Source organism: Trichosurus vulpecula, chromosome 2, assembly GCF_011100635.1.
Source record: "Trichosurus vulpecula isolate mTriVul1 chromosome 2, mTriVul1.pri, whole genome shotgun sequence".
Classification (NCBI taxonomy): Eukaryota; Metazoa; Chordata; class Mammalia; order Diprotodontia; family Phalangeridae; genus Trichosurus; species Trichosurus vulpecula.
In genome coordinates, this window is record NC_050574.1 from 265,543,193 (window position 1) to 265,564,008 (window position 20,816).

At 40.8% G+C, this 20,816-nt stretch overlaps 1 protein-coding gene across 5 annotated transcripts in view; it reads right to left on the reverse strand.

Annotated features, from left to right (window-relative positions):
• GRAMD1B (GRAM domain containing 1B) overlaps positions 1-20,816 on the reverse strand; it is a 241,705-nt gene that overhangs the window by 52,122 nt on the left and 168,767 nt on the right. For all 5 annotated transcript variants that reach the window (XM_036744378.1, XM_036744375.1, XM_036744374.1 and 2 more), the window contains exon 3: positions 2,252-2,462. In XM_036744378.1, coding sequence (XP_036600273.1) covers positions 2,252-2,462 — 211 coding nt within the window. The remainder of the gene's footprint in view (positions 1-2,251; positions 2,463-20,816) is intronic.

Sequence of the window (20,816 nt, forward strand, 5' to 3'; positions counted from 1 at the left end):
CTCATAATTCTCCAACTTAAGTCTTCCCTGTTGTAGCTTAAGCCCCATTTTTTCAAATTTTCTTCCACTGAGGGGGAGAACAAGTAATCATCATCTTCTCCCAAATAACCTTTCAAATAGAGGAGGACTGTTAACAAATCAATCCTTGGCCTTCTCTTCTTTAGATTGATCTAAGGAATCTCTTCTCACTCCTGTCATGCCTCGTACTTATCCCTGGACTTCCTTCCAAGCTCCCCACATCCTTCTGAAGTTATAAAGTCACTAGACAGCACTCTACATATCCACATTGGCTCTGACCAGAACTACTTTCAGCTCACCAACCTCAGGGCACTGATGCCGTGCCCTACCAGTGGGTGCATTCCATTTCCCGATCGAGATCCAAGAGCCTAAGACTACCCACATTCCATAGGACTGTGGGAGAGGGGGATAGGGGATGTTGATAAGGGATGCTTAAGCTGAGCTGCTCTGAAAGACTTGGTAAGAGGGAGAGGGGATGTTCAGGTGGGTCTCTTGAGGTCACTGGTATGTAATATACAAGATAGGGGACCTTGAGAACACTCCATGAATTCATAAATATTATCTTTCCCCCAACCCCTAACCCCAGCCAAGCCACCAAGGTACAGTAGCTTAAGACCCATAGGTGAGTCTGATAGGATTCCCTAGTTAGGGATTCCCTAGTTAGGAATGTACCCTCCATTCCCTGAATAAATGAAGCTGCCACTGGTAGGATTCTGAACAATAGTCAGCACCAGATAAGGAGGGAATTGAGAGTAAGGCAGAGTTAGCATGAGGCTGTGTCTTGGAAGCAGGGAGTGAATCATCGGGTACAGTAATCCCAGGTGTGATGAGTGGGCCTGTTCTCAGATCTCCGGTACAACACAAATGGCTCCTCAGTGACTTCAAGCCAACCTGACAGGACAAAAATGGAACCTGCCCCTCTGGGAAAAGGACCAAGCAAGACAGTTTCAGGGTTGGTTTGCTGAGCACTACAAATAGTTCTACTGCAGAGGGAAGAGAGAGAAAGACAGACAGAGAGATGGTGTCTTACTTTTGAGAGGCGCTTGTGAGACTAAGACCGATCATGCAAGGGAAGGGGTGAAGGGATGGAGAGGAAGGGGAAGAAGAACAAGAAATCAAGAGACAAAGTCAGGTGGGAAGAGAGCTCCCCCACACCCTACTCCCAAAGGTTCCCACCCCCTTCCCAGTGCCCGAGGGTCCAGGGATGAAGGGTAGTAAGACCCATGGAGACAGATAACCCATCCAGGGAACTGCTATTCTTTATTGGGCTTTCTTTCCTGACATGCAACTAGACAGAAAATGTCTCTGACTCTCCACCCCTTCCCCACCCCACCCCACCCCACCCACCCCCAGGGCTCCATAATATCGGCACTAAAGGACTGTAGATATAATGCACTATCCCTTAAAATAGGTTTGGAGGAAATCTTCCAGATCCCAGTGACTGATCACCATTCTCACAGTCTGGGGACGTAAGGTGCACCAACTGTCCTCTTAGTCGCTCATCGGCTAGGTCACTGAGCTCCCCCTGCCCTGTTCTAACTGGGGCCTTGGACCCTGGGAACCCAGAGCCCCCAGGATGCAGGGGCTGGGTGGAGGTGAGGGAGGTAACCTACTGTAATGGAGGAAAGGGAATGATACAGCATCCTAGAGTCAGGCCCATTCCCCGTGGAACCCCTTTCTGTGAGAATGAACACTGAACTGACTGGTAACAAGGGGATGGCAGAGGTTGAGGGCCGAGTTGACTGTTAACAGGGGAATGACAGGTCCAGGAAAGAAAGAACAAAGAAAATACATAAAGAAGGGCCTTCCTGACTCCCTCTGGCAACTGGGGCCCCTGAACAAGAAGCATCCCTCTAGCTCACATCCTGAAATGAGACCTGAGTGAGGTGAGGGACAGAAGGAACTCTAGAAGAGTTCCTAATGATTCCTGGACACCTGTCCCACCCTTTAGAGTCTCCCATGCATCTCCCTGTTGTGGGGAGGAAAGGACTCCAAGTCTAGCTCCTAATTAGGCTGATTCCCACTTAAACTGGGGGGAAAGTGGTTTGTGGGCATCATTTATTCACTCCTGGTGTGTTTAGTCATTAATGTGTTTACCTGCAACCTTCCTTCCCTGCCATCCTCCCACCCATCAATTAGGGTCTCAGGGAGCTGGGGCTAACCAGACCAGAGGACACGCCCCACCCACCCTCTTCCCTGCAGCTGGCTGGGGGCATGGGTACCTCCATCTCACCTTGGAATTCTTGCTGCCACTCCGTCCTGACTGAGAAGAACAGCTGCGCTGTACCCCCTGCTCCGGCGTAGATGGGGACTTGTCGGAGGAGTGGTCCGAGCCCTTCTCCACCATGGTGTCTCCCTCCGGGTTCTGTGGGGTGGGTGAGCGGGACCGCTTGCGGAGGATGGGGGAGCAGGCAGGCGTGCTGCGGTTGGAGTTACTGGCAGTGCTGCAAGGGCAGACAGAGAGAGAGAGAGAGGAAGGGGGAGACAAAGCAGAGGGAGGTTAGTGAGGAACAGCAGAAGAGATGCTGAGGTGAGCCAGCTCGGCGAACCGGTAGAGCTGGGTCCAGGGGCACTGGGAAAAAGCATCCCAGCTCAAGCAAGGGACGTAGTACCGCCATCATTCGGCAGAGGGCAGTGGTGTGCTGTCAGGTGCAAATAGAGCAAAAGGAAGAAGGAAGTAGATGAATTCATCAAGTTCCCACTTAGTGGCAGTATCATTATCATCACGACCAGCATCAGTACCACTTTGCATTTAGACAGGGCTTTGTACTTCTCAAAGGTTAAGTACTATCCAAGGTCCCAGAATTCCTCAGCTCACCTGATCTCTAACTACCTGCATCTTGTGGCTTCCTCTTAAATTGTAGTTCTAATTCTCCCACTGCTCAGTGTAGAAATAATCACAGCAAAAACTTTCCCTATCTCCCCAATTATCTAAAGATTCACCGTGCCACTTTCACTGCCTACCTGGAAAAAAATCCACTTGATGTAAAGGCTCATTAATTGATTCTGAGACCTCCCTCCCCTCCTTTCTTTATGGAGTAGAAAAAGACATAGGAAAGATATAGAATAAGGAAGGAGGGGGTGCTTTGTTCAGTTGTGAACTTCTAAAGTGCTTCTAGAGCAAGAAGAAAGTATAAAGAAGTAGTTTTAATAGTAAAAGGAGGAATAGTGGGAGGGAAAAGAGGAGTGGGGAAGGAGGAGAGTAAGAGAAATTGGGTGGAGAAAAAGGGATACAGTTCAATTCAGCAAATTAGGTGGTGCAGTGGATGGAGTGCCAGGTCTGGACTTCCTGAGTTCAAATCTGGCCTCAGACACTAGATGTATGACTCTAGGTAAGTTGCTTAATCCCTGTTTGCCTCAGTTTCCTCATGTGTAAAGTGAGGGGAGAAGGAAACAGCAAACCACTCCAGTATCTTTGCCAAGAAGACCCCAAATGGGGTCAAGAAGAGTCAAATGCTGAAATCATTGAACAAGTCTGTGCTTAAGTAAGCACCATGTACTTAATTAGGATTTTCCAAAGTTTAAATGAGACAGTTTCCAGTGCTCATAAAGCTTCTTATCCAGTAGGGTGATAGGACAGCTTTAGGAGGCTTGTTACAAGATAAATGCATTAAAGAACGAAACTAAAGACTCATATTTGCATTGGGAAATGTTCTGGGAGACCTACATCCCGGCCTTCCCCTTAGGGAACAAACCACGGAGTAGAGGAAAGAACATTGAGATTTGCATAAAACAAAACAAAACACAGCAAAACAAGCTAATAACCCAGGTTTTCCTATTCAGTTCATTTGCAAATGGAAATCCTTTTTCCTCAGTAAAAAATCCACGGGGGGGGGGGGGGGGGGTGGCTTCTTAATCCCTATAATGCATCAGCTGGGAGAAGGGGGAGGATCCTGGCCAAGAGACCAGAAGAGAGAAGCTGGGGAAATGCTAAGAGAATAAAATCCACGGGGACAGAAGTAGAGAGCTGAGCTGAAAAGCTGAAGGAGGAAGAAGCAAAGAAAATAAAGGTACAAAAGAAGGAAGGGGAAAGGATGGCAAAAGAGAACTGCAAGGAAGAGAATGATAACACAGTATAATAACAGAAAAGTGTCCTAGATTTGGATTCAGTATGCCTGTGTTCAAATCCCAAACCTGCCATTTACTGTGTGACTGGAGAAAGTACTTAACCTCTCTGGGCCTCAGTTTCCTCAATTTTAAAATGAAGGACAGACTAGATGAGAAGTTCTTAATCCTTTTTTTGTATCACCGAGCCCTTTCGGAAGTCATGGAAAGCTTACGGACCACTTCTCAGATTAATATTTAAAAACTTTTTATAACTGAAGAAAATGCTGTATTTCAAGTAAGGTTAGTGAAAATAATGATGTATTTTTTTTTCCACATCCAAATTCACAGACCTGAAAATTACCCATAGATCTCCAAGGGGTCAAAAAACCCCTACACTAGATGTCTAGGCCCTAATGTAGGAAAATCCCTAGACGTGAAACACCACTGGGTAGCTTACTTCGTGTGAGTTGACTTCCTCTTATACTCACTCCTATTCCTGACCAATTATACCATAACCTTTGGGTGACACACAAATCTGGGATCATTCCCTAAGTGCCAGAGAGATCAAAGTTTGAACCCTGCTTAGGTTAATTCAATATAAATCTTCTTCCATAGCTGGCATCCTGATAAGTTATCTTTCATGTTCACGTCCTTGCTCACAAAGGCAACCATGTTAAGAGACAGTCGCAGTGGCCTAGCCCAAACCTATCACCACTGCTAGATAAATAGCTCCTTTGCAGGTCTTGCTGTAGGTTAGTATAAGAGAGACAGTACATCCAGCACCTTCGGGCAAAGAGAATGATAGAAAGGAAAGAGAAGCGCATCTGTTATAATAGTGTCCCCACGGTCATTTAATCATTTCCTCATTCTGGATCACAGAGTCAGAATAATAGGCCTAGAGAGGCAAATTCCCCTAAGGTGCAGAAAGTAATCAATCAATAAGCATTTATTAAGTGCCTACTATGGACCAAGTACCAAGCGATAAAAAGACAACAAAAATGAAACAACTACATGCGGCCCCACAACATTCCCAGTGAAGCCAGAACCAGATTAAAATGTAACTGGGAGATATTTAACAAATAAACAAATATACAATAAAACATATTTAACATTACATTCTAAAACTGAATCAATATGCAGCCCTTGGGGAACCTTATGTATGGATTAGCAGCCCCCTGTTTCTATTTAAATTTGACACCACTGGTCTAAGGGATCATTTTGGATCAGCCAGAGAACATTTGGTTTTCAGCATCCATTTTCAAAGGGTGTAAATTACTTTTCGGATCAATCAACAAGCATTTGTTAAGGACGTACTACAGGTAAGGCACTACTCCAGGCACTGGGGATGCCAACATTCCGTAGAGGGAGACGACATATACGCATATAAGCACATATCAAACAAATTAAAGGTATTTTAGTAAGGGAGAGGCACTAGCATCTGGGGGAGGGGAAGGATCAAAGAGGTCTTCATGTAGGAGATTGCATCTCACCTGAGCTTTGAAGGAAATTAGAAATTCCAAAGGATGAGGGTGAGGAGGAGAGTATATTCTAGGAAAAGAGAATAGCCTGTGGAAAGGTCCAGAGACTGGAGATGGAGAGTGTCATGTGTGAGTAACAACCAAAAGGCCAGTTCAGGCAAAGAATTTTTAGAACTAGTGTCTCTGATAAAGGCCTCATTTCTAAAGTATATAGAGAACTGAGTCAAATTTACAAGAATAAAAGTCATTCCCCAATTGATAAATGATCAAAGGATATGAACAGGCAGTTTTCAGAGGAAGAAATTAAAACTATCTATAGTCATATGAGAAAATGCTCTAAATCACTATTGATTAGAGAAATGCAAATCAAAATAACTGAGGCACCACATCACGCCTATCAGATTGGCTAACATGACAAAACAGGAAAAAGATAAATGTTGGAGAAGATGCGGGAAAACTGGAACACTAATTCATTGTTGGTGGAGTTGTGAACTGATCCAACCATTCTGGAGAGCAATTTGGAACTATGCCCAAAGGGCTGTAAAAATGTACCTACCCTTTGACCTAGCAATACCATTTCTAGGGCTGTATCCCAAAGAGATCATACAAATGGGAAAAGGATCCACATGTACAAAAATATTTATAGCAGCTCTTTTTGTGGTGGCCAAGAACTGGAAATTGAGGGGATGCCCATCAATTGGGGAATGACTGAACAAGTTGCGGTGTATGAATGTAACGGAATAATATTGTGCTATAAGAAATGATGAACAGGTGGACTTCAGAAAAACCTGGAAAGACTTATATGAACTGATGCTGAGTTAGGGGAGCAGAACCAGGAGAACACAGTTTGCGATGACTGATTTTGATAGACTTAGCTCTTCTCAGCAATGCAAGGACTTAAGCAATTCCAAAAGACTCATGATGGAAAATGCCATCCATCTCCAGAAAAAGAAATATGGAGTTTGAATGCAGATTGAAGCAGACTACTTTCTTTTTTTATTTTGTTTCACGTTTTTCTTTCTCGTGGTTACTCCCATTCATTCTAATTCTTCTATATAACATGACTAATGTGAAAATGTTTAATAGGAATATATATGTAGAGTCTATATTGGATTTCATGCCCTCTTGGGGAGGGGGAGGGCAGGAAGGGGGAGAAAATTTAAAACTTATGGAAGTGAATGTTGGAAACTAAAAATAAATAAATTAACTTAAAAAGTCCAGTACAGCTACACAAAAAAGTGTGTGAAGGGAAGTGATGTCTAAGTCTGGAAAAGTAGGTTGGAACCAGGTTTGTGAGGACTGTTAAAAGTCAGAGAAGTTTGTATTTGACCCTAGAGTTAATAAGAAGTTAATATTAAATTAGTTAACAGGAATTAATTAATTCCTAATTAGAGTTAATAGGAACCCATAGGAGCTTATTGATCAGGGGGATGATCCATGTTTAGGAATATCACTTTGGCAGCTATGTGGGGGGCAGACTGGAGGAGGGGAGAGAACTGAGATAAGGAGACTGAGTACAGAAGGCTACTGCAACAGCCCAGGTGAGAGGTGACAAGGACTAAGGTGGTGGCTGTGTAAGTGGAAGGAGAGGAACAAATGATGGAGATGTTTGTGAGGAAAATCAAGAAGACGGGACAACTGATTGGCTATGTGGGTGGGCACTAGAAGATGCCTCCAAGGTTGTGAAACTGCATCATTAGAAGGGCAGCAGTGTTTTCAACAGAAATAAGGATGCTGGGAGAGATGTAGATCTGGGAGGAAAATAATGAGTTCCATATTGGACATGTTTGACAAGCCTACAGGGCATCCAATTTGCAATGTCCAATGGGTGGTACAGGCCTTGAGGGCAGGAGAGAGACAAGGTTGGATACAGATCTGAGAGTCATCTGCATAGAGATGGCAACTGGACCCATGGGAGTTGATGAGGTAATGAGAGAGAGTTATATGGAGAGCAGACACAGAGCAGAGCCTTGGGGTACACTCACTCACAGTTAGGGGGTGAGATAAGAATGACTATACTGTATAGGAGACTAAGGAATGAGGAGAATCAAGACAAAATGGTATCATGAGAAGCCCAGAGAAGAGAGTATCCAGGAGGTCAAGAGCATTAAATGCTACAAGACAGGTCAAGAAGGATGAGGCCTGAGAAAAGGCATATCCTTTCGGGAAAAACTCACAGGATTCTCTTATTTGCTCAGCTTGTTCCCTCTCTAATCCAGATAGGTGGCACAGTGGATGGAGCACTGGGCCTAAAGTCAGGAAGACTTGAGTTCAAATCCAGCCTCAGATACTTACTGGCTCTGTGACCCTGGGCAAGTTACTTACCCTCTGTCTGCATCAGTTTCCTCAGTTATAAAATAGGGACATAATAGTTCCTATCTCCCAGAACTCTTGTGAGGATCAAATGAGATATATTTGTAAAGCTCTTAGCATACAAAACATTTTTTCTTCCTTCCTTTCGTTCTTTCTTCCTTCCTTCCTTCCTTTCCTCCCCCTGCATTCTCCCTTTCTTCCTTCTCTCCTTCCTTCCTTCCTTCCTTCCTTCCTTCTTTTCTTCCTTCCTTCCTATACAACACGACCAGATTACTTCAAGGATTTCACTACTGCAATTGCTCCCATCACTAATGCAGATTTCAATACTTCTGGTAATGAGCCTTTGTGCACTTAGCTACTTGGCAGGTCTTCATAAAAAGAATTAGTCTCCAAGCCTATATTCAGAGCATTTTCAGCTTAGGAGCACCTGCCAAACACTTTGTTCAATTGACAAAATCTTTGAGATTCCAGGTTCACCTGCAAACCACAATTAGACTTCAGAAAAGAGGACTTTTCATGCAGAACCATCAAATTAACTTCCTAAAACAGTGATTATATCATGCTGATGGGAGATGGGATCTGGACCCCTAAAAAGAAAAGACCCTCAGTCCTTGAATTTTCTCATACATTTCAGTAACCCAGATCACTGGTGCCTCAGCCCAAGGCATCTGGCCCACCCCAGCCTACCCTGATTACTTAATTAGCTTACTTGACAAGCCTTAATCTCATCTAGAACCAACAATAGCTCCTTATTTCCTACTAACTCAAATCTAGAACCCTCTGGATTTCAGGGTCTCCCACAGACTAGACCCAAACTACTTATGGAAATTTTTGATATATCTCCAACATGTACTCTCTGCTCCAAATAGGAGTCTATTCACTGGAGTGAGGACATGTCATGTCTATTCCTACCCCTTTGCTTTTGTTTATACTGATGTCACTGCTTAGAATATCCTCCCCCATCACTTCTCTTAATCTAAATTCTACTTATCTTTCAAAGTCTAGTTATAGTTCCACTTCCTCCATGATGCCCACAATGATCTCTCCCTTTGCCCAACTACTGTTGTACTTACACACAATTTAACCCATTAATTACTCTCTATTTCATGTGTATGAATCCTTGATGGTAGGGACCATGGATAGGACTAGTCCAAACCCTTCCTTTTCCAGGTGAAGCTGAGAGATGGAGACAGAAACAGTCAAATGACAGAGCTAAGACTAGAGAGCCTTAGGACTTTGTGTCTTATCATCCTATCACCTCTCAAGTAAGGTTGATTCTGATGCTTAACAGACACTTGTCCTTTATCTCTGCCCTTCAATAGGTCAATCAATAGGTCAATCAATCAATCACTCAATCAAGAAATACTTATTAAATACCTACTATGTGCCAGGCACTGGAAATAAAACCTTCACTGCCTTCTTGGCTCTGCTTCTGACTTTCTGGATTATACTACCATATCCCTGAGAGATATCCCACACCCCCTTTTCAGTTTCCTGTTTCTGTTTTCTTCCTACATTACAACAGTAAGCACTTTGAGGGCAGGGCCTGTCTTTTTTTTTCTTGTATTTGTATCTCCAGCTTAGCACAGGCCCAGACAAAGTAAATGCATAATAAATAGTTGTGCCTTGTTGATTAAAAAAAAAAGACAAAAGGTAAACAGTCCCTGTCCTTAAGGAAATTATTTTCTATCAAAGGAGTTAACATGTGTATGTGTGTGTGTGTGTGTGTGTGTGTATATGTATATATACATATATATACATATACATATATGCATGTGTATGTATATATGTATATATATTAAGTATGCATATATAACATATTTACATAGAAAATCTAACCAAATTTTTAACATGCAAATATTTAAGACAAAATATAAAATATACAAGGGTTATAAATATAAAATATAGAAGGGATGGGCCAAGTATCCTGTGAAGCACTAGGAATAGAAATACTTAGAAAAAATCCATATTCTCAAAATAGGGGTTTTCTATAAAAGAGGCAGCAAGCGCACATATAAATATTAACAGAACAAATATAGAGAGTAGTTAAGGGAAGATCGGAAAGGGATTGTGAGTGGACCGCTCACTAAACCTCCCTTCTCCAAGGAGGGCCATTTCTTAACAAGGAGCTATCTCCTACTTAATTTCTTCATTTTATTTTTATTTATTTCATTAAATATCTCCCAATTATATGTAAAAACTTTTTAACAATGATTTTTTAAAAATTTTTGAGTTCTAAGTTCTCTCCCTCCTATTCCTTTCCTCTCCTTGAGAAGGCAAGCAACTTTATATTGATTATACATGTGAATTCGTGCAAAACATTTTCATATTAGTCATGTTGCAAAAGAAAACAGAAAAAAATAAAAGAATAAAGGATAAAAAATAAAGTTTAAAAGTATGCTTCAATCTACATTCAGAGTTTAGTTTTCTCTCTGGAGGCAAATAACAAGTTTCATCATGGATCCATTGGATTTGTCTTGGATCACTGTCATAATCAGAGCAAGATAAATCTTTAACAGTTGGTCATCCTTATAATATTGTTACTGCGTACCATGTTCTCCTGGTTCTTCTCACTTCACTTTATACCAGTTCATATAAATTTTCCCAGGTTTTTCAGAAACCATCCTGGTTGTCATTTCTTATAGCACAATAGTATTCCATCACAATAATATACCACAACTTTTTCAGCTATTCCCCAATTATAAGCACCCCCTCCATTTCCAAATCTCTGCTACCACAAAAAGAGCTGCTATAATTATTTTTGTACAAAGAGGTCCTTTTCCCTTTTCTTTGATCTCTATGGGATGCAGACGTAGTAGTAGTATTGCTGGGTCAAAGGACATGCACAGTTTTATAGCCCTTTGGGTATAGCTCAAAATCGTTCTCCAGAATGGTTGGACTAGTTCACAACTCCATCAACAATGCATTAATGTCTCAATTTTTCCACATCCCTTCCAGAATTTGCTATTTTCCTTTTTTGTCATGTTACCAATCTGATAGATGTGCAGTGGTATCTCAGAGCTATTTTAATTTGCATTTTTCTAATCAGTAGTGATCGAGAGTATTTTTTATGTGATTATTGACAGCTTTGATTTCTTTGTTGAAAACTGCCTGTTCATATCCTTTGACCATTTATCAACTGGGGAATAGCTCTTATTTTTTATAGATATGGCTTAGTTCCATATAATTTGAGAAATGAAGCCATTATCAGAGAAACTTGCTATAATTTCTTTCCTGTTTTCCTCCTAATTTTGCCTGCATTAGTTTTGTCTGTGCAAAAGCTTTTAATTTCACGTAATTAAAATTATCAATTTTGCTTCCCATAATCCTCTCCTCTCCATTTTTTGTTTGGTTATATTCTTTCCACTATGTGTGTGTGTGTGTATGCGCGCGCGTGCGCGCGGGTGTGTGTGTGTCTGACAGGTACATTTCTCCATACTTCCCTTATGAGATCACCTTTTACCTCTAAATCATTTGTCCATTTTGACCTTATCTTGGTACATGTGATCTATGCTTAGTTTCTGCCAAACTGCTTTCCAATTTTCCCAGCAATTTTTGTCAGATGGTTAGTTCTTACTCCCAAAAGTAAATGGATCTTTAGGTTTATCAGACACTAGATTACTAAAGGTCACTTACTGCTGTGTATTGTATACCTAATCTATTCCACTGATCCATCACTCTATTTCTTAATCAGTACAAGATTGTTTTGATGACTAACAATTTGTAATATAACTTGAAATCTGGAAGCGCTAGGCCTCTTTCCTTAACAACACTTTTTTTTCATTGATTCCCTTGATATTCTTGACTTATTTCTTCTTCCAGATGAATTTTGTTAGTACTTTTTCTAACTCTATGAAATAATTCTTTGGTAGTTTGATATGGCACTGAATAAGTAAATTAACAGGGAGAACTTTAATTTTTATTATATTGGTTCAGCCTACCCATGAAGGGTATTTCTCCAATTGTATATTTCTCCAATTGTATAGATCTGCCTTTATTTGTGTGAAAAGTATTTTTCAACTGTGTTAAAAACCCTGAGTTTGTCTTGGCAGATATACTCTATAGATATATTGTCTAGAGTTATTTTAAATGGAATTTCTCTTTCTAGTTCTTGCTGCTGGATTTTGCTGGTGGTATATAGAAATACTGATGATTTATGTGGGTTTATTTTATATCCTACAACTCTGTTGAAGTTGCTAATTGTTTCAACTAGCTTTTTAGTTGATTCTCTATGGTTTTCTAAGTATACCATCATATCATCTGCAAAGAGTGATAGTTTTGTTTTCTCATTGCCTATTCTAATTCCTTCAATTTATTTTTCTTGTCTTATTGCTATAGTTAACATTTCTAGTACACTAATGAATAATAGGAATGATAATGGACATCTTTGTTTCCGTCCTAATCTTACTGGGAAGGCTTCAAAAGTTTATACCTATTAGATATAATGCTTGCTCTTGGTTTTAGATAAGTATTACTTATCATTTTAAGAAAGGCTCCTTTGATTGCTAGGCTTTCTAGTGTTTTTAATAGGAACGGGTGTTGTATTTTTCTGCATCTATTGATATAGTTATATGATTTTTGTTGTTTTTGTTATTAATGTGGTCAATTATGCTGATAGTTTTCCTAATACTGAACTAGTCCTACATTGCTGATATAAATCCCACTTGGTCATGGTATATGATCTTTGTGATACATTGCTGTAATCTCCTTGCTAACACTTTACTTAAAATTTTGGCATCAATATTAATTAAGGAAATTGGTCTATAGCTTTCTGTTTTTACTCTCCCTGGTTAAGGTATTGATCTTATTTGTGTCATAGTAGGAATTTGATAGGACTCATTTTTTACCAATTTTTTTTCAAATAGTTTCTATAGTATTGGAATTAATTGTTCCAAAATGTTTGGTAGAATTCACTTGTAAATCTATCTGGTCCTAGGTGTTTTTTTCTTAGGGAGCTCATTGGTGGCTTGCTCAATTTCTTTTTCTAAAATATGATCGATTGTTAGCCTTGCTGGCATATAATCGGGCAAAATAAGTAATAATTGCCTCAATTTCCTCTTAGTAGTACATTCACTTTTTTCATTTTTGACACTGGTGGTCTTCTCCTTCTCCTCCTTCTCCTTCTCCTTCTCCTTCTCCTTCTCCTTCTCCTTCTCCAAATTAACCAATAATTTCTCTATTTTACTGTGGGCTTCCCCCACACACACACACAATGAAACCAGTTCCTAGTTTTATTTATTAATGGGTTTCAATGGGTTTTTTCTTTCAATTTCATTAATTTTATTAATCAATAAATTGATTTTATTAGTCTCTCCTTTTGATTTTATTTTGGTGTTGAATTGAGGATTTCTTAAATTGTCCTTTTTCTAATTACTTTTTTTAAGTTGCATGTCCCAGTTCATTGATCTGTTCTTTTTAGTACTGCTTTGGCTGCATCCCACAAATTTGGGAAAGTTGTCTCACTGTTGTCATTCTTTTTAATGAAATTATTGATTGTTTCTATGATTTGTTCTTTGATGCGCTCCATTCTTTAGGATTAGATTATTTAGTTTCCAATTAATTTTAATCTATGCTTCCAAGGTCCTTTATTATATGATCTGAAAAAGGTGCATTTAACCTTTCTGCTTTTCTACATTTGCTTGTGAGGTTTTTATGCCCTAATACATGGTTACTTTTTGTGACGGTGCCATGTATAGCTAACAAAAAAGTATGCTCCTTTCTATTCTCATTCAGTTTTCTCCAGGTCTATCATATATAATTTTTCTAAGATTCTATTCATTTCCCCTCTTTATTATTTATCTTATGGTTAGATTTATCTAGCTCTGATAAGGGAAGGTTGAAGTCCTCACTAGTATAGTTTTACTGTCTATTTCCTCCTGTAATTCATTTAACTTTTCCTTTAAGAACGTGGATGCTATGCCATTTGGTGCATATATTTTAGTATTGATATTACTTCATTGTCTATGGTTCCTTGTCTATTTTTGCTGTTGCTTGTTCAAGATCATAATTGCTACCCTTGCCTTTTTTACTTCAGCTGAGGCATAACAGATTCTGCTCCAGCCCCTTATTTTAACTCTGTGTGTGTCTGTTTCAAGTGTGTTTCTTGTAAACAACATATTGTTTAATTCTTGTTTCTATCTTTCTGTCTTTCTGCTATCCATTTCCTTTTATGGTGAGTTCATTCCATTCAGTTATAATTAATAACTGTGCATTTCCTTCCATCCTATAGTCTTCTGTTTATCCTCCCTCCCCCCCTGCCCCTCCCCCCTTTTCCTGTCCCTCCTCTAAAGTCTATTTTGTTTCTGACCATTGTCTTCTTTTAGCTGGCCTCCTTTTTATCACACCCTTCTTCTCCTACTTCCCTGTTGGATAAGACAAATTTCTATTACCAAGTGAGTGCATGTGTATGTGTGTGTGTGTGTGTGTGTGTGTGTGTGTGTGTGTGTGTACCTATTTTCCCTTTTTGAACTACTTTAGAGGTGAGTAAAGTTCAAGTGTTGCCTGTCCCCACCCCCATTTTCCCTTCCACTGTAAAAGCTCTTCCTTGCATGCCTCTTTTGTATGAGATAATTTCCCCATTCTTCCTCTCCCTTCCCCCTTCTCCCAGGCATTTCTCTTTCTCACTTAGCCTTTTTTTTAACATCATCCCAACATAATCAACTCCTTCCCACACCCTCTCTCTGTGTAGAATCCTTCTAACTTTCCTATAAATAATAAAGTTCTTAGAAGATACATGTATCATCTTCCCACATAGTTTTAACTATGTTTAAACAAAACAGTTTAACCTTACTGAATCCTTTATGATTTCTCTTTCACATTTACCTTTTTATGGTTCTTTTGAATTTGTATTTCAAAGTCAAATTTTCTATTTGGCTCTAATCTTTTCATCAGGAATGCTTGAAAGTCCTTTATTTCATTAAATACCCATTTTCCCCCTTTGCTAGGTAAGATATTCTTGGTTATAGTCCCAGCTCTTTTGCCCTACAGAATATCATATGCCAAGACTTGTGCTCCTTTACTATGATAGCTGCTAAATCTTGTGTGATCCTATCTGTGGCTCCTTGATATTTTAATGACATCTTTCTGGCTGCCTGAAGTACTTTCTCTTTGGCCTGCTAGAAGTCTTCACTTTGGGATCTCTTTTGGGTGGTGATCAGTGGAATCTTTCAATTTTTGTTTTATTCCCAGTTCATAGATATTGGGACAGTTTTCCTTGACAGTTTAGGCTGTTTCTTTGGTCACGGCTTCAGGCAATCCAATAATTCTCAAATTATCTCTCCTTGATCTTTTTTCCAGGTCAATTGTTTTTCCAATGAGATATTTCACATTTTCTTCTATTTTTTTCATTCTTTTGAATGATCTTCTATTGCCATAGTAGGTTTTATAGTTATGTTTTTCTGTTGTTGTTTGTTCATTTTTCCACACTATTTCTTGATTCAGAATTTTATGTTAATGTTGGTCTCTGTTTCTGGTTGGGGGTGAGGGGATGGGGGATGGAGAGGCACTGCTTTCCTGATCTGCACTCTGGTCCTTACCCAGGGAGGACCCCTGAACCCTTAAGTCTGTGTGGAAAATATTATACTATTTTATATCATTTTTAATTTCAAGTAGACCCAGAGCCTGATTTAATGAGTAACTGGATGAAGATCCAGGACCTGGGCTTCTTTGTTCTCTCTAAAAGTTTGCTCAGGCAATACCCTTACCTCTGTCAACAAGGCCAGATCATTAAGGACATTACCCTAACCCCAAGAGAGATTACCTTGCTTAATATTCTACAGGTATATACTATGTTATGGAATGTAATGAGACACAGAGACGCTGGGCTGTAGTTTCAACTGACTTTGGTCAACATCCTTTACAACTCTATTCCATTAAGGAAAATCCTCTTCTTGTATCATAGTTAAACATACATGAGGGTCATAAAAAATGAGGTAATACAGGCTTGCTAGCTCTGCTAAAATAACGTATATAAGTTTTCTCATTGCTTTGTTCAGGCAGCCAGAGTTTATACTCTGACTCTTTGTACGTACAAGTAAGCTAGCTCCGCTATGCTTTAAGGGAAAATAATAAACAACATGGATTTTTCTATCACCTAGCTCTGTTGTTTCCTTCAACCAAATTTTCAGGTTTAACATCTGGAAATAATACTGTTCCTCAAGGTCCCTGATCCTTGGGCACAGAAGTGATACTGCCCCTCAGGACTTCCACTCCCTCTTGATTAAAAGTGCTCCTCTCTTGAACTTTGATCCAGAAGTAGGTAAAGGCAATGGAGTTGCCAAATAGCATCTGAACTTATGTCGGGTGCTAGCCCAGGTGTCTCCTGTAATCTCTTCTTGACCAGTTGCCAGGTATCCTCACTGTCTCTGGCTTGAGAACTCCCGAAGCTGCTGCTGCTTCTGTCCCTACCATGTAGAACCTCAACTGGTGTATGTCCACACTTGGGCCAGCCTGTACCCCCATGTCACAGATCTCTCTTTCCAATATTAGGTTTGAAGAATGGCTCCTTTGTTGACTCTGCCACTCCAGAATTCAACTTGAGACATTATTTTAAAGTCATTTGAAGGTCAATGTTGGAAGAGCTCAGCTGAGTGCTTTCTCTACCTTGTCATCTGGGCTCCCACCCTGGAAGTTGCTATCTCTTACTTTAAGGACCTCCAGGAAAGATCTCTCTCTTCCCTTGACCGCCTTGCTGACAGACCTTCAACTTCACTGAAATTTTTCTTCCTTCTCTCCTCTGATCCCACCTCCTCTGTTTAGGTTTTCTGAGAATGTCCTTGAGACAAAGGGAAAGCCCAAGGACTCTTCTGGTTTTTTGTAAAGCCAGCTTCCCTTCATACCTCCCCTGAGGGACTGCATCATTCCATTGAATTCCTTTGTATTCCTCCTCATTCACTGGGCTGACACAGGCTGACGTTGCCAATGGGGATCAGACATCCTAGGAACATTAGAGCTAGATGCGACCATAGAGACCATCTAGTACAATTCCCTCCAAAACCCACTGATGTCAAGGCTTTAGCCCAGGTGAAAGAGTTATTTGGTGGCAAAACCAGAACAAAAACCCAGGTCTCCTCACCTGCATTATACCTGCTGCCTCCTCAGCTATCTATCACTGTCCATTTTCCATAATTCTCCCTGAAGCAGCTAAGCTAACTAGTATTTCATTCTCTTTCCCTCATGTTAGCCTGTTCACCTACCTTTTGGAAACATCAATCATTCCTGCCCCAGGAGATGCAAATTTTGCCACTGGTCTCCCTCTGCCTCCTCTCTCTCCTTTTGTCCTTCCTTTGGTGACTTCTCTCCCAACTCTCTTTCTTGCTTCTTCTATTTGCCTAAATGTCCTTGCCCTACCCTTCACCTATAGTCTTTGGTTAATGCCCAATCAGATTTTTTCTCCTGTTTTCTTTGTGCTCACTCTGCTCTATCTCCCAATCTCAGTCATACAGTGTCTTATAGTATCTGCCCAAATGGGGCTGTTTCTGCCAAGCCCTAGAGCGATCAGTAGTTTAAGTCCCTGCACAGATCAGGAGTACGAATGGGTGGGTTTAGGGGTACAGTTAATTCATTTCAGGGTATCCCTATTTAGCAGAGAAAGAATGTCTTTGGCAGTTAGGAAATCTGGCTTCAAATGCTGGCATCAACTTACTGTGTAGCTTTGGGTGAGTCATTTCAACTTTTGGAGCTTCAGTGTGTCTATCCATAAAATGGAAAAAATATATATATACCCTCTGCCTTTTTTCTCTTATAGAAAGATGCAATAATACTTATAATAATGTTTTGAGCTCATCAGAATAAAGGTCCTATTGGAATCAAGAGGTCGACGTCTCAGTTTAAGAGAAACAGTCTGGTTACCAAACAAAGAGCACCGGATTTTGAGTCACATCCTAGTTCTAACACTTGTTTATTGTGTATCCTTGGATAAGTCTCTTTGGCCTCAGTTTATACATATATTAAATAATAATTATTCTGGAAATACCTACTTCACAGAATTGTGGTGAGAACGCACTTTGTAAACCTGAAAGCATCATGAAATAGTGAGTGATGATGATAACAATGAAAATTTGCCTTGATCGGCGCATGCTTCCTAGGCTTCCTAGGCTAGGGGGAAAAGTGGCCACTTAACTTAGTCTTACCTGGGCTAAAACTATCCCCACTATCCTTGGAGAATGGGGATAGTCATTAAAGAATATTCCAAATCCTGCTCCTTCCCATGACATGAGCTACCCATCCCCTAGTTTGTTATCCTTTTTCTCATAGCCCCTAGTCCCTAAGAGGTCACTGAAGCCGAGGATTTTCTATAAGTAAGGGACTTTATAAGTCATTTAGTCCAATACCTTTATTTTATAGGCAGAAATGAATGGCTAGAGAAGTTAAATGACTGGTCCAAAGTCACACAGTTAGTAGGAGAAGCAGGATTTCACTCTGACTCCCCAACTCACTATCAGGGAAATATGTTACCTTGCAAGGATGAGGGTTTTTTTTTTTTTCCCAAATTTGGCATGGGAAACAAATGGGGAATAGGAAATACAATGTTCACCTTCCCCAAAGAAGATCTCTTTGGGTATACTTAAAGCTTCTCTTTCCTTTGCCCCCTTATCACCATGGCATCTAAACCTGGGGGCAATCTAATACTACCCAGTTCAAGTTTCTCTGTAAAGAAGATGGCAAACTTAACCTTGTCTTTCTGTGACAGAGCTGTGATTATCTGGAGTAAGAAAACTCTAGAATAGGTTTTGGGGGCATTGTTCCATTTTGTGTTTCTTTGTTTAGGATGCTGGGTTCTCAAAAATGAGGAAAGCCTCTAAACTCCATCTAAGGATGCTCGGGCTGGGTCTCAGTAAACTCCAGGCTTTATGATGCCCTACTTTGAGCAGAGTCTGTTAACAACCTGCCTTGTGTAGGAGAAAAGGATGGCTGTTATGTCAGGGCCTTCCTTTCTTAATCAAGGTTGCAAAGACGTTCAGTGTTGACTCTGGCATGGAAAGGGTCTCCCCACCTATCTCACAAGATTTCTTCTGAGATGAACACCTTGTTCTACTCTGGCTAGTATGTGGGCTTCTACGTCCTGAACTGGCTGAAACCTTCCCCTGGGTGCTTCCTGGGCAGGCCCAAGGAGTACATGTTATGTTCAGGATCAGTTCAATCTGAAACTTGGAAATCAGGAAACTCACCTGGAATGGGATCTTTGCCAACTCCTGATGATGGACTAGGCCTCCTCATAGATTTGAGCAGAATTATCCACTACCCTTCCAAATTTCCATTGGCCCAGACCCATCCTTTCTTTCTGACATACAATTCTTTACTGCTCCCCCCATCTCACTAGGCTAAAAGAATTAATTCAAGCAACTTCCTATATTGCCAACATGTGCAAGAGGTCCCTCCCAGACAAGTCCCTTCCCCAAAACCTCATAAAAACTGCTTTCCAAAAATGTCTTTGAAGAGGGACAGAAAGGAGAGGCAGGGCTTAATGAATTTCTTTTCATCCTGCTGTCTGATGTCCCTTAGGCCTTGGTCACATGTTCATTCACCAAGCTACCATTATGATCTTCTTGAGCCTATGGCCAAAGATGCTACTGGCATAGCATTCTAGCAGTGAACTGAGTTTGTTTAGGAATTTATTAATTAAGGTGAAGACAAGCTCAATGCAAAATCCCTGGTGAACTTTCAGAAAAGGCTGAACTTTAATCCCCTCTCCACTGGTGTCTTTGGCCCCAAAAAGGCAGGAGGAGGGGAGGAAAAGGAGGGAAGAATAGAGATGGTCATTTGTTTTCCTTTCCTACTCAAACCCAAAGAGAAGAGTATCCCTCACCACAATAGTTGAAGTCTCCATCTATCCCACTCTTCCCCCCTCCCTGGGTTTCCTGCAGCTTCTGTTCAGCCCCAGAGTTTGGCATTCCATCCAGGAACAGCCACGACAAATGCTATTTGTTGTTGCCATGGGGACTCAGGGCCTGCAAGAGACCTAGGACTCCATGCTTAAAATGCTGAAACAGCCTGACCCACTTTTTCTCCCCTTTAAGATGACAAAATAAAACTTTGCTTGGAGCCTGCCAGGACAGAAAGATGGGCCAGAGCCTTTGTTACCTCACTGGATGAGTCGAAGTTGGGGTTGGGGGCGGGGCAGGGAATCGGGAGGTGGGATCATGTCAATCTTTTATTTATACAGATTGTGTTATTGTACTGATCCACTATCAGGCATAGAACACGTACATCTACAGTTGCTCTTCTAGTCATGATCATGGGCTGCCGCTAAGCCAATCATATTCTTGTCCCATCTTTCTTGTGACGCAGAACACACACTAGTGAGACAGCCGGCTACATGGGACCAATTGTCCTTTCTCACAGAAGTAAAGCCATGATAGATATGGCATCATGCTCCAACCAAGTGAGCTAACCATTAGTTAATGGTCTAGAAGAGCCATGAGGGAGGGAGAGAAAAGATCTGGGAAAGGAGAATCACGAAGAATCTTGATAGGGAAACCTGACCCCCACAGAGCTGTTCTCACCAGGATCCATCATGGAATCCTACAGCAGATGGGAGTGACTCTGGTTTTGATAGGAAGAATAAGAAATGGCAGGTGCTCTTTGACTATTCCAGCTTGGTGGATGGGAAACAGATAAGCAAGAGAAAGGGAGGAACCACTGCTATCTTTTCTAAGGAGAAGCAGTCTACAGAAAAAGACCTCAAAAACCTGGTTTGCAACCAACAAAGACAAATAGGTATTCACTTCCACTGCAGCCAAGGCAATATGGAATGAGCTAACACTTCAGCAGAGAAAGATTTAGGTGAAACTTTGGGAAGAATACCTAAACCAACTCTCAAGATATCAAAATATTACCCAGACAGGCTATGGAATCTCATATGCTAGAGATCTTTAATTGGAAGGAAACAGAGGGATGATTTTAGTATAATTTTTCCCGGAGTCAGGGCAATAGATTGGAATAGAAGCTGTTAACCTTTTT